Source organism: Anabrus simplex, chromosome 2 (genome assembly GCF_040414725.1).
Source record: "Anabrus simplex isolate iqAnaSimp1 chromosome 2, ASM4041472v1, whole genome shotgun sequence".
Classification (NCBI taxonomy): domain Eukaryota; kingdom Metazoa; phylum Arthropoda; class Insecta; order Orthoptera; family Tettigoniidae; genus Anabrus; species Anabrus simplex.
The window spans coordinates 975923418-975937575 of NC_090266.1; the positions used below are offsets into that span (position 1 = coordinate 975923418).

The 14158-nt window shown below is 39.5% G+C and overlaps 1 protein-coding gene across 3 annotated transcripts in view; it reads right to left on the minus strand.

Moving 5' to 3' along the window:
• The window catches only part of Iml1 (GATOR complex protein Iml1), a 724094-nt gene that overhangs the window by 398119 nt on the left and 311817 nt on the right, over nucleotides 1-14158 (minus strand). For all 3 annotated transcript variants that reach the window (XM_067141784.2, XM_067141783.2, XM_067141785.2), the window contains exon 13: nucleotides 8197-8370. In XM_067141784.2, coding sequence (XP_066997885.1) covers nucleotides 8197-8370 — 174 coding nt within the window. The remainder of the gene's footprint in view (nucleotides 1-8196; nucleotides 8371-14158) is intronic.

Consider the following 14158-nt stretch of genomic DNA (forward strand, 5'->3'; position numbering starts at 1 on the left):
GGACAGAATGGGTTTGAATCCTGATTAATGCACGTGTGATTTTCGAGGTGAAAATGATGTCTAGGGATTCGGGTTTTGCGTTAAAAAAAAAAAAGGAGATCCCGTGCCTTACAATCGTGAGATTATCAGTCACATAAAACTATAAGCTTCCTTCCTACCAATAATAATAAAAACAGTAATAATAACGACAACAATAACAACAAGGTATATAAAGATAGATAATGGTACTGACATGTGGCCTACTTTATAAAGGAAAAGGATTATATTAATTGTTACACATTTATTTTACGCTAATAACAGTGAATGTAAAGTGAACTACGAAACAGTTGCCTTAAAATATAAAAAAACTGAACAATCAATGCTAAAGTAGCCTACAGTTTAAATGAAGGCTCGATCAGAAATGCAAAATATAATAAAATGAAAGAAAAAATTGTTCATTCTGCTTCTAGAATAGACTCATCAAAATACATTTCCCACGAGTAAACCGAGGCACTTACTTTCAGCATAACATCTTGGGAACAATTTTGTAGCAGTAAACCAAATTTCCCTAGTCAGAGAAGAAGGGTGGAAATTCTTCTTTGCATTGTTTGTACCAATAGTATGTGATCCGTGCGTGGTACCAACATGTTCCTATCACGGAGTCTAGACCCAAGCACCTCAGCAGATTCCTTCGTAAGACCAACATCTCTAACTAAGTCATTTAACACAATTTGCTCGAAAAGTTGGGTTCTTTCCCAGTAACGCCTGGTGAGAAATTGCAGTCAAATGTAGCATCGGCTATTTCTGCCTCATCTTCAGAAGAGGAGCCATCATTTAATTGTTCCGGACGCTGCAGTACTGGTACATCAGGGCCGTGAGGAAGGGGTAGAATTGTGGATGAAATATTGCTTGGATACACACAATCTTACGTTTGTTCCTACTGTCAAACTCCTTCACATTCACCGAACGGAAGTAGCAGTGTGAACTGTGGTCTGTGCTGATGATGCTTGTTGTTTTAAGGGGCCTAACATCTAGGTCATCGGCCCCTGATGGTACGAAATGAAATGACAAATTAAAAGCTCATAATCATCCACTGACCAAAAAAAAAAATACCATGAAGAATGAATGGATGGATATGAATTTAAAACTATCAGTGGATCCTACCCAAAAACTACCATAAAAATTAGTATTACTGACCAAGAGACCACTTCTAAAGCACAATCCTGAATTGAGGATGCTTGTTGTTAAAGGGGTACAAAATACAGGTCAATGGCCCTTCATAATAGTACTTATCACTAGTAAAGTAGAACTATGGTATTTGTCATGTTAGGGTACTAATCAAAAGTAGCGTAGACTCACGGTGTTCCACATATGATGGTACTACTCTCAAGTATTGGACATCGTACAGGTAACGCAGACCTATGGTGCTTCTCACATAATGGTGCCACACATAGACAACGCAAACCGATGGTGTTCTTCACTCAGGTGTACTAATCACAGGCGAGAGTAATCACATAGTGGGTACTAAGCGCAGGCAACGCAGACCCACGGCGCCCCTCATATAGTGGTACTAATCACAGGCAACGCCCAGACCTGTGGTGTTGTTCTCGTGGGTACGACTCACGGGTACTGGAAACCTACAGTGAACCACTCTCTGCTGCTACTAATCACAAACCTATTTCGTACCTAATATAGTGGTACTACTCGCAAGTACAGGCAACCCATGGTGTTCCCCGCGTGATGGTACGAATCACAAGGAGTTTCATGGTCCTAATTCAATCATCCCTTGGTTGCCCCTTTTAGTTGCCTCTCACGACAGGCAGGGGATACCGTGGGTGTATTTTTCGTCTGCGTCCCCCACGCACACGGGGTAGAGAGAGAGAGAAAAAGGAAGAAGAAATAAGGGATCCATCACTCCGAAAAATGAAGTAACGGACGATGAAAGGCAAGGGCCACGAAGGGCATGAAAATGAAAGACTCCGTAGGCCTCGAATGCTCTAATACCATAGGGGTCAGAAAAGAACAAGAGTTGACCAAGGGAGGTCGGACAGGACAGACAAAAGTGAGGAGCCTGGCACAAGTAAGTGGAAGCAATGCCAAGACTCAGCTAAGGGCCCCGTGGTCGCCAATCTACACTCCCAAATTGAGAGCCCCTTGGGCCCCTCTTACGACAGGCAGGGGATACCGCGGGTGTATTCTACATGTGCGTCCCCCCCTGCAGGGGTAGTGTGTTTGGTCTGCGAGAGGTATTTTATTTCCCTCAAGTCTGCCGGCAAGCCGGTTAGGACCCCCCTATCCGCCACCTGGGATGTGCCACGTGGGAGTATCACCTCTCTTCCTGCTACGCCAGCGTAGTAGGTTCGTGGACTGGGGTCTGTAGGTTGTTGCCAAACCACTGATATTCCGAATGGCAGCGCTGTTTGCTCACCACTCACCCACTGTTGTAACTGCTCTACACAGGTCCTACAAACTTCCTGATGTGCCCATGGCTTGTTTTGGTCTCCCAGTTTGATGCCAAAGTACGCACAGTAGGCCTTTCTGATGAACTATGTTATATTATGCCGCTGTTTTATCAACACAAAACTTCCTCACACATAGCAGAATATATCTGGGCTGTTCATGCAGCCACGACATGACATGCTAATATAAGTTCAATATAAAGATTAACACAGTATGTCCTTCATATAGAGGACACTACCTATTCTTATCAGCAAGCGAAGTACAGCCCAGACTGAAGCACAGAAAGCACTGCAACAGAATGGCGCTAATCAGCAAACCTTGCTATGCTGTACAGTGTTCTCAACTCTAAGCTGTGAGTTTGATTGTGCAGTGTTGCCAGATGGCAAAAGTTCAGAAAGCTTATTCAAGGCAACACTTCTCCCAACAAAGTAACATATGCATTAGTGAATATGCATAAAAGAAGTAATATAAGATTTTCAAAGAAATGTGATGAGATGAGGGAAAAATAATGCTGTATCCTGCATCTGGATGCACAAGCCATTGTAAAAAAAAATATACAGGATGGCAGCAATTAAACCATCACAGGGTGCAGTGTTATCAACTCTGCGTCAGTGGAGATAGTGCAATAGCCAAGAATGATTCTCAGTATGAAGCCCCTTTGAATATGGCATAGTTTCTTTTGGATCCACTATTTATGAAGGATATCTTGAAAAGATGTTGCACAATATGTGATAATGGGATCAACAGCACCCCGGTATACTGTTTTCAATATGCATGAGTTCAGACCCCACATAGGTTTGGTGGTGTGAATTATGCTTGAAAGGGGGCTAGCAGCTTTCACTGCAGGGTGATTAAAATGGGCCCAAAATGTTAATGTTTGATCCAGTATTACACCCAAGTAAGACATCTGATTAATAAGCATGATTTCTATGCCATTCATCAACAAAATTGTTTTTTCTGCCTTCCTTTTTCTGGCTGGAATCATAGCTTTTGCCTTAGCTGGGTTGGTTTTTCTTATCCCAGTGATAGAGTTGGTAAAGAGCTGCGTTAGTATGCTGAGTTATGTTGGTCATATTATTGTCTCGGACCAGGAGCAAGGCATCATTCGCATATGCCATAAGTTGGCAATTATCAGGCAACTATAATGCCAGTATGTCGTCATATAATGTATTCCAGAATCCTGGACTGCATGTGGACTGCTGTGGACAGCCTCTTGATAATGATCTGTATATAGTTTTCCCACATAAAGTTAAGTTGCAACTTCCTATTATTGAAAATACTTCGAATACGTTTAATAATTAATGTTATTTGCTGTACGTCCCACTAACTACTTTTTTAAGTTTACTGGAGACTCCAATATGCCGGAAGTTTGTCACACAGGAGTTCATTACGTGCCAGTAAATCTACAGACACGAGGCTGCCGTATTTGAGCATCTTCAAGTACCACCAGACTGGGTCAGGATCGAACCTGCCAAGTTGGGGTCAGAAGGCCAGCACCTCAATTATCTGAGCCACTCAGCCTGGTTTGAATAAGTTTGAAGAGGTTGCCAGGACATTTCTTTAGTTTCAGCTGAAGCACGGCACCAGATATATCAAGAGAAACTAGCAGCCCTATCATCTTTCTGTTAAATGTATACTTAATCCACTCCATGATCCTGAACACTGCGTCTTCTGTTGATCTGTTCTGTGTGAACCCATGATGGTTTCTGTCGAACAAATCGTTGCTATTCATATGAAACAGAATCCCGTCAATAATAAGCTTTTCTAGAATTCTGCCACAAAATGGGAGCAGACAGATAGGGTGTAAAGAATTTGATGTGAATTTCTTCTTGTCAGAACCAGAACTCTTGAACTGTGCCAGATTCTTGAATATGAGATATGTGATTTTGAGCATCACTTTGCCACTGGTACCACTCTATTTCATCTCCAGCGTTCCCCACTGTTGGTGAATATTTTAAAATATTTTTAGAGCAAGTGTTACATTCACAAATCATACACTGTTCATTAGAGTCATCACATGCCAAAGAAAAAGTAAATTTGCTAAATTTGCTACGAATGTTAAGTCCTCCTTTATCTAAAGCATCAATCAACAAATGGAAATTTTCATGTTGCTTGCACAGGTACACATTTCTTGGAGCTTGATGTTGCACAGAAATGTACTTTGGTCGAAGTCCATAAAAAGAAGATCAACCGATTGTGTGATGTGGGTATTCTTGTTTAAAACGTTCGTATGCCTCTTGCACCATAACACACATGAATAGTTTTTGCTGTTCTAATTTTTGTCCAGAACTGTCCTTCACGGAGCCAAAATCTCTTGCTCGAGGAGATGGCCAGCTGATATTATCCCGACCGGGCGAGTTGGCCGTGCGGTCAGGGGCATGCGGCTGTGAGCTTGCGTCCGGGAGATAGTGGGTTCGAATCCCACTGTCAGCAGCCCTGAAGATGGTTTTCCGTGGTTTCCCATTTTCACACCAGGCAAATTCTGGGGCTGTACCTTAATTAAGGCCACGGCTGCTTCCTTCCAACTCCTAGGCCTTTCCTATCCCATCATTGCTATAAGACCCATCTGTGTCGATGCGACGTAAAGCAATTAGCGGGATATCATCCCGATTGAGAAATTCAAGAACTTCTTGATTTGGAAGTGAAAACTTCTTGCGCTAACCAGAGGTAGATGAACTTACACAAAATTTTGCACTCAGCGCAGAAAGAACTTCCTGTTTCTTTTGCGGACTCACTGGTAAAGCCTGCTGTAAACGCTTTACAGGCTTTCCCCAATGATTGTTTGCATTTATAAGCAGATGTTGGCGTACTTGGCTCTGTAACTGATGTAGATGGTTTGTTGTTGGACTAGTTGTACAGGAAGTAACTGATGATAAATCGTGAAGTTTCTTCTGAGCTCTGTTTCTTCATCGATTCTCATACCTGTTGGCGGCGTACGCATAACTGGGCAGGTGTCATCTTTCTTTTTCCCTCACATGCCTTTCCCTTTCTTTCAAAAATCCTCATCACCTTTTTTTTTCCTTGCGATGCCGTTCACAACGTTCCTTGTGAGTAAGCGATATTATTATAAACCACGTCAATTTGAACACCGATTGCTGTTCTAAAGTACGTCCGTTTCAAGTAAGTGTGACACAGAAACTGAATCCTGCGGGCAGCGTGTTGTGTCACATAATGCATTTCTGTACACGACTCCACGTGACTGGAAACTCCGTGGTACCTGCTCATGAGAGCGTCATAAACATGCAACATATTTTACTATCAGCTTCGTATGAATCCATTTGAAATTTTAAGCAAATGATATAGCACATTGAAAGGGTGTACAATATCGGCTTTGCATACCAAATTTTATTCCAATTGAGCCACATACTTTTCGTCTAAAGAAACTTTTATACCTTTTTCGTCATGTGTTTAGATGCCTGCAGCAATAAATTTGTTGCCCTATTACACCTTGTATAAAACGTTAATAACCTAAATAAGTACTTTACAGTACTGCAAAGAGAAAGAGCAGTAGAATCAAAACTTACGATAATTATTTTCATACCTTTTAATCACAATAAGAAGTAATTCCTAAAACCATTGAGAAATTTCAAATGAATTTAGACTGTAGAAAAAGGTTCAATTAACCACACAATTAAAAACTGAAAGACATCTGCCGACGGTGGTGAGACGTTAATAACGTGAATGTGATCTTTTAATTCTTGTCTTGTTATTATGCTAAAATTCTGTAAAATCACCACTGCAAAAACAAAGGAACATTCAAAGACATTTTTGACGAAGTCAATGAAATATTTGTTTTGTGAATTTTTGTAAAAATATTAATAAGACTTTCAAGACTCATAAGAAAGACATTTAATTATATTTATTTCATCGTTATGGTTGTCGGTAGAGAGAATTATTATTTTGGTATTGGAGATCTCCTGTAGTTGTGCTTATTGTAACTTGCAATCTGTTAAACAACCTTTTGTATCACCTTGCATTTGCCACGTGGAGGCTTCGATAACAAATTCGCTGCATTTTGCAATTGAAACCTCTAGAATTTGTTGTCTATATTTGGTAATTTGTTTTAATTGGTCGGAATAACAATCTTGTTCATTGACGAAAATTTTGGGTCGAATTGTAATAAGCTTCCCTTATTGACTGTTTGCATGTTTCTCAATTTCCGGCCCTCGGCTCCTCGGTAGGAGCAGGGCTCCTGTCCACGTCTTTGGTTTTCGTACATCCTCATGGTCGGATGCACTTTGGGTGTGGTCCGGTCAGTGGCTCCCGCCACCTCACGGTAAGCATGTTTCCTTTTCTCAAACTTTAAATTAACATGTAAATTTATTTGCTTCGGAGTTTACCTTAGACCATGGTTTTTGCCGTTTTGTTTTGTAACGCCTTAGCTCGTCAGCTAGGCATATCCTTTTCTGTTGGAGGCAATTCCCTTTCATTAACCTTTTTAAATGTATCATGTAAAATTTAATTTTCCTTCCGGGGTTGCCTCCCGTCGTCCTGCATCGATTTAAAGTACGCTGTTTACAGCTATGCGGCTCTCGCTGATGTGTATTAGGAAGGCAGTAACTCTAAAGACCTCTGCATCAGATTTTAAATTCCTTTGTCAATTTTCCTTGTAAATTAAATGTAATAATCTGTAAATCTCATTTTCTATTTTCCTTGTAAAATTGTTGTAATTGATTTTATATTCCCTGTTAAATTTTCCTTGTAAATTTTAATTGCAGAATTTGATCTGATTTTCTTAGATGTAATCTTAATATTCTATTGTTTGTCGCTGGACAGATTCTTGTGGAGATGAACGTGTAATATACCATTTTGGTTTCCTGAGGAACCATAGATAGGAACCTCGTGGTTGTTAGTAAATGCAGACTGAAGGGTAACCGCTCGCATGTCTTTTTCCCTACAACGTCACGTAAGATTACATCCTCTTAGGGATCCCAGTCCGCTTCCTACATCCTTTCTCTAGTTGTCATGTTGGTAATCCTGCTTATCTTTGCTTCTAGCCATGTGTGTGTTTTTGAAACTTGCGATGTTATACTTGGTGTCTTATCGGTTGACATATGTTCCTTCAAGTTTGTTAGTTTAATTATATGTGCTTTAAATTAATGTTACCTGCTCCAAAAAGGCAGGGGTGACAACATCAATAAAGGAAAACATATCATAAAATTATTAAATTTCACATTTTAACAATCATAAAAACAAATTGTTGAGTTTTATTTTACACTTTACTTTTTTTCCTACTTGGGTGGACTGTTCTCCAGAATCAACCGTATGTATTATATACTGCCTTTTGTAATTGTAGCTAAGCTCTGAACAAACAATCAAACATACACACAAGCAAGCAAGCAAGCAAACAAACAAACAAACAAAAATTATTTTGTGTGGATGGTAAGGTCGTATGCAGCCCTTGTAAGGCAGAACCTCTGATAGAGGTGGGCGACATCCACCAAGTATGGGAAATGTGTGTTATTTTGGTGCAAGATAGTGTTGTATGCGAGTTGCAGAAATGTTAGGGACAGCACAAACACCCAGTCCCCAGGCAAGGGGAATCAACCATTTACAATTGATATCCCACAATCCAGCCAGGAATCGAACCAGAAGCGTGAAGGCCTAGACACTTACCATTCAATCATGGAGCAGGATGTTGAGTTTATAATCATAATCATAATTATCATTATCATCATCATCAAATGTTAATTTCTTTTATGAAGATATTCAAGCGTTATGAGTTACAGTTAATCATTTAGTAAAATAATTACTCACTGTCCTGAAAAGTAATCTGGGAAGCAGATCTTGGCAAAGAACCATTAGAAGTTGAGTTTTCATTGCCTGGAGATGTACTAAAAGTAGAACCTTCATCATAAACCTGCGGGTCTGCGTTAGACATCGCTGGTACTGCCTGGTAGTGGTGTTGCTGAATCAGAACACCAGTTGGACCTAAATACATCAATTATACATTTTACAACCATATAACAATAATACAACAATTATATATTTTACAACATACTGAAATTGGAAACGAGATTTAACTTTTTGTTCGTTTTAAAAACTATTCTGCAGTACTTCAACTGACAACAAACAATAACAAATTTAGGATGTATAATTTAACAGTCTAATATACAAATATATTTCTACTGGCTAGCACATCAATAACTGCAAACAAAATTATCTACTTCTGACTAGTGAAGGTAGAAATGATTTTATATCACTACGACTTTTTAAAGAAAATACCACTTGTTCCCATAATCATGTAACCTAAAATTCACATTAAAGGACCAAACAGAACAGTAAATAAACAGTAGCATGATAAAGCAACAGAAGCAAGTATAATTCACCCAAACATAACTAATGGCACAATAAAGCGTCACTGTAGGAAAAATAATGACATCATAGAATAAGATGAAAAGCATGGAATTAGAGGGAATTTCCATAAAGTGCTTCCTGATTTTAACAAGCACTATGTATTTTAAAGTGTTTAATGTACTTGTAATTTAGAATTAAGTTTAAGTTAAGTTCCACAAACGAATTTTAGGCCTGAAAGATAACTCCACACCTAAGTACCTGAATTGTATTATATTAACCATTTTACTCTCAAACATGCCCAATTTGGACGCTTGGGCATAATGCTTCCCCATGGCTTCTCCATTTAGAAAGGCACATTAACTATTATTTGACATATGTAAAGGTATCAATGTACAGCTGATGATGACTGTTTAGGGTCGAAACCAGTCCTGTAGTTAATAATAAAATTGTATTGATAAGGTGGAACCTTTTCTTATCTATATATTACATATGAAAGTTAACGGTGTGTAACGAATGCAAAACCTTCTGTATACTGTGAATTGTGAACATCAGCACTACTACCACTGTGTTATTACAAGTACAACAAATTTACGTGTGTTGAAATTATTTATGTGAATGAATAAATGATGAGAAATTGCAGTAACAGTCAATTCTCCAAATTTGTTTTGGTAATTATCTGATATAAACAAGTCATTAAGAGTATATTTTAGGACATTAAATAGTTACAAATTCAGCATGTTAATTTATCAAGTTTATTCTACTCAACACCATGAAGGCTTAGTTAAGTAGATAAATATCATAATTCGTCAGTATTGAACCAAGATTACAATTTATTAAAATTCGTATCCACCTTATTCAATACATTAAAATGTTGTAACGATGAAATGACAACATATATTTTATCAGAACTAGTTTCAACGCCTTATTTTGCATCATCATCAGTTGAAATACATTCTAGGAAATACTTATATGTTTGCCAAATATTTCCTAGAATGTATTTCAGCTGATGATGACGCAAAATAAGGCGTTGAAACTAGTTCTGATAAAATATATGTTGTAATTTCATCTTTACAACATTTTAATGTATTGAATAAGGTGGATACGAATTTTAATAAATTGTAATGAGGGCTTAGCTCGCTTCATAACCCGAGCAAGTCACTCCACTTACGATCTAAACATGGCCCAGTTCACTTAGCTAGTAGCAAGCTTATGGAATGCCGCAAAGCTGTTGCCGTGTTCGCACTTGTCAAATGTTAACTCTCACTGCCTAGCAGCAATGCAATACAAAATAAAAACTACTGACAGATATCATTCGCGTTAAGCATTCCTAGTGTAATTGTACATATCATTCAATGTTATTTCATCAGTCTTTCACAAAAGACATTATGGTAATCTTATGTATTACAAGTTTCAGAGAATTCCACATCTGATTACACAAGTTTGAACCCCGTACAACAGCATGTCAACAAGGGACATTCTCACATCAGCCTGGAGACAATCAACAGCAATATGCAGTTCTAAATAATGAAACCGATGCCAACAGTTTCGTAATGTCAAGAAACCAGCCCTACGGTCATCATGGACATTAGTCCTGGGTGGTATGTCCTATCGCCCGTAAAACCAGCAACCACAGTTAAGTCGACATGTAACATTTGGGAGTGGATTAATTCTGTCCTATGTAGTAGTATCAGTAGTTAACTTTCTTCAGAAAAGAGAATTAATAATTATTTAGCAACTTTGTAGTAGTAGTTAGGATAACCTTACCATGTGCACTCATGTTCATAAAAACCAGAACACCTTGAAAGACTAGAGGTAGGAAGTTCATATTCACAGGATATATGCATTAGTATGTTCTGAAGAAATTATTAGAATTTGAACCATGTTGGCCCTCAGGTTCAAGGTCTACATTGATATCCCGGTGCACCACCATCGACTGGTAAAATGTGCCTGCGGCTCTCATTGTCGCTACAAACTGAAGGTAATGGATCAGTGTGACTTGAGCAGATGTGCAGGATGCCTCGCAGACATATGCGAGAACTGTACCGTCAAATGAGAGAGTCTGAAAAAGGGCACATTATTGGCACGAGAGAACGTGATGCATCCATCCAGGAAATTGCTGCCTGTGTGGGACAAAGTGTACCGGCCATGCAACGGGTGTATACAGAATGGTTCAGAGAAGACCGTACAACACAACAAGACGGGTCTTGTCGTACCACCCAGACCACCCCCCCCCGAGAAGATCGATAACTCATTCAAATGGCATTGCAGGACAGATTTGCATCCTCAGCTCTCGCACAACAGTGGAACAGAGTAACACATCGTACACTATCAGGAGTGACAGTCTGTCGCCATTTATTACAGTCTGGGTTACTGGCACGTCGTTCACTTCTCCGTCTACATTTTACTAATGTGCATAAACATGCTAGACTACAATGGTGAATGGAACAATGTCACTGGGGGCAGGAATGGCAGCAGATAGTTTTTTGGATGAATCCAGGTTCTGTTTGTTTGAAAATGATGGCCTCATTTTGGTATGCCACAGACAGGGGGAGATGCATCACACTGACTGCATTCACACACGACATACATCGCAAATCAAGGCCTTATGGTGTGGGGTGCTATTGGGTACAACGACAAATCTTAGTTGGTGCATGTCCAGGGCACAGTGTCCAGTTTGACTTACATGAATGACATCCTGCGACCCGTAGCCATACCCTTTCTGCACGACACCCCAGACACCATATTTCAACAGGACAATGTGCGACCAGATGTTGCTGTAAGAATACGTGCCTTCTTGTTGTCATAGGATGTCAGACTGTTGCCCTGGCCCGCCGGATCACTGGACTTGCCGCCATCAAGAATTCGTGGGATGTGGTAAAACGACAGGTAGCCCCTAGCAAAAAAAAAAAAAACAAAAAAAAACGACAGGTGTGGCACCGTGACCCAATGCCAACCAACAACCATGAACTGTGGAACCAGTTGAGTGCAGCAGGGATGCCTTTACCTCAGGATGCCATTCGCACTTTATATGTGTCGATACCATCACGCATGTAACAAGTTATCAGTGCCCATGGAGGAACAAGTGCCTACTCGGCAACAGGACATATGCTGAACCTAGGTCACTGAAATGCTAGTCGTTTCTGCAGAACATACTAATGAACATGTCCTGTGAATATGAACTTCCTATCTCTAGTCTTTCAAGGTGTTCTGTTTTTTTATGAACATGAGTGTATTTCCATAATTTCTATATTATCGTTGAACTTAGAATGCATGTGAGTGCTGTATTTTGCGACACAGTGTGTCGAAACTTCCATATCACAGATTGTGCAGTGGTAATAAGGGCTTACCATTCTATATGAATCCAATTCTTATTTCAGTCATCTGCAGATATTAAGATGATATTAATTATCCTTTGATTGTTACAATATTCAGGTACATTTCAGCTTAATATTTCTTTTTATGGAGCCACCGGCAGTACCAATGCACTATGAGAGACTTTGTCTCATTACCAAAAATTAATGACTGCCTGACTTTTTGTCTCATGGCCTCCACGATATGCACTAGCCATGCGTCTTGGTGGGTGTGCTATTTACCAACTGATGAGCCCAACTTAACACACAAGGGTGAAATGCTGGCAACCAGGAATGAGTTAGCTGGAAAATTTATAATGTCCAATAAAGAACCATTTATATTGGTATTATAAATTTACTCATTCGCGATGAATATTTCAGGTTTCCTATGGGAATCAACATCTATATCATCTAATGGCCAGGCAGGCATCAATTTTTGGTAATGAGACAAAGTCTCTCATAGTGCATTGGCACTGCTGGTGACTCCATGCAGCCTATGCAGTGGCCTCAACGGTATCCACTAGCCATGCGTGTTAGTGGGTGTGCTATTTACCAACTGATGAGCCCAACTCAGCACACATGGGTGAAATGCTGGCAACCAGGAATCAGTTAGCTGGAGAATTTATAATGTCCAATAATGGACCATTTATATTGGTATTATAAATTTACTCATTTGCGACAAATATTTCAGGTTCCCTACGGGAATCAACATCTATATCATCTGGTGGCTAGGCAGGCATCAATGTTTGGTAATGAGACAAAGTCTCTCATAGTGCAAATTTACTCATTTGCGACAAATATTTCAGGTTCCCTACGGGAATCAACATCTATATCATCTGGTGGCTAGGCAGGCATCAATGTTTGGTAATGAGACAAAGTCTCTCATAGTGCATTGGCACTGCTGGTCACTCCATGTAGCCTACGCAGTGGCCTCCACGGTATGCACTAGCCATGCGTTTTGATGGGTATGCTATTTACCAACTGATGAGCCCAACTTAGCACACGGGGGTGAAACGCTGGCAACTAGGAATGAGTTAGCTGGAAACTTTATAATGTCCAGAAATGGACCATTTATATTGACATAATTATATCAGAACACAATTTCTAATTGTGTGTTTGGGATGAGTCTTCGAATGGTTGAATCCCCCACCACATGTTATATACTATTACACAGTGTTGTTATGAGATATGTCCGTGTTGACGAATATTTTCGTGGAATATTTGTGTCTGTGAACACGACTTTGTTTCTGTCATTTTCCACGAGGTAAATGAGGATATATGAGTTTTCATAATCAATTAAATGACCACACTATACAATTTGATGTCTTCTTACGAGGAATATGAGATGTTCTATTAATGTTCCATCAAAGTATGACATTTGATGGACATAATTATATCAGAATGCAATGTTATTGTTCTTCATGCAATCATTTTCTTAATTAGATTTAGTTCAATGCAAATGACTGTGGTTCCTTGTTAAACATGTTTCCTCAGACCACACTGGTACCAACAGCTTCCAGCCTGCTTTAATCCATATATTGTTTTCTTGATGCGGGATACTCTGTTTCCTTTCTGTAGCTTGGATAACATTATCTTGGTCTTATTGATTACATCTTCAGTGCCTTACTTCCTTTCAATGATGAACTTTAAAACTCTTTCAATGTACTCTGGAACTTCCATCCAAATCTCTCCATTAACAATGCCAGAAAGGAAGGCAGTGAAGACATCGAACTGTCGCATATGCATCCCATGCTGTGCTGTGTTAGCCATACCAAGACGAACAGAACTGAATCACGCCACGGGAGCATAGGTCTAACCATAATCCATCTCAAGACGTTGAGAAAATCACAATAACCCTTGCTTTCCATTAACTTATTGAACCATCAACGGCTTATTTGTTTCTCAATACTACCTGATTCTTGACAATTGAACAATTCTTCAGACGCTCCCAGGTATCTTTTCTCAGTATCGAGCAAAACTCGGTGGCAATTGCCTGCATTCACTTTTCTTCATCAGGACCAGAGTTAGCAGACTTAATGGGAAATGACACTATGTACACGACATCTGGATGA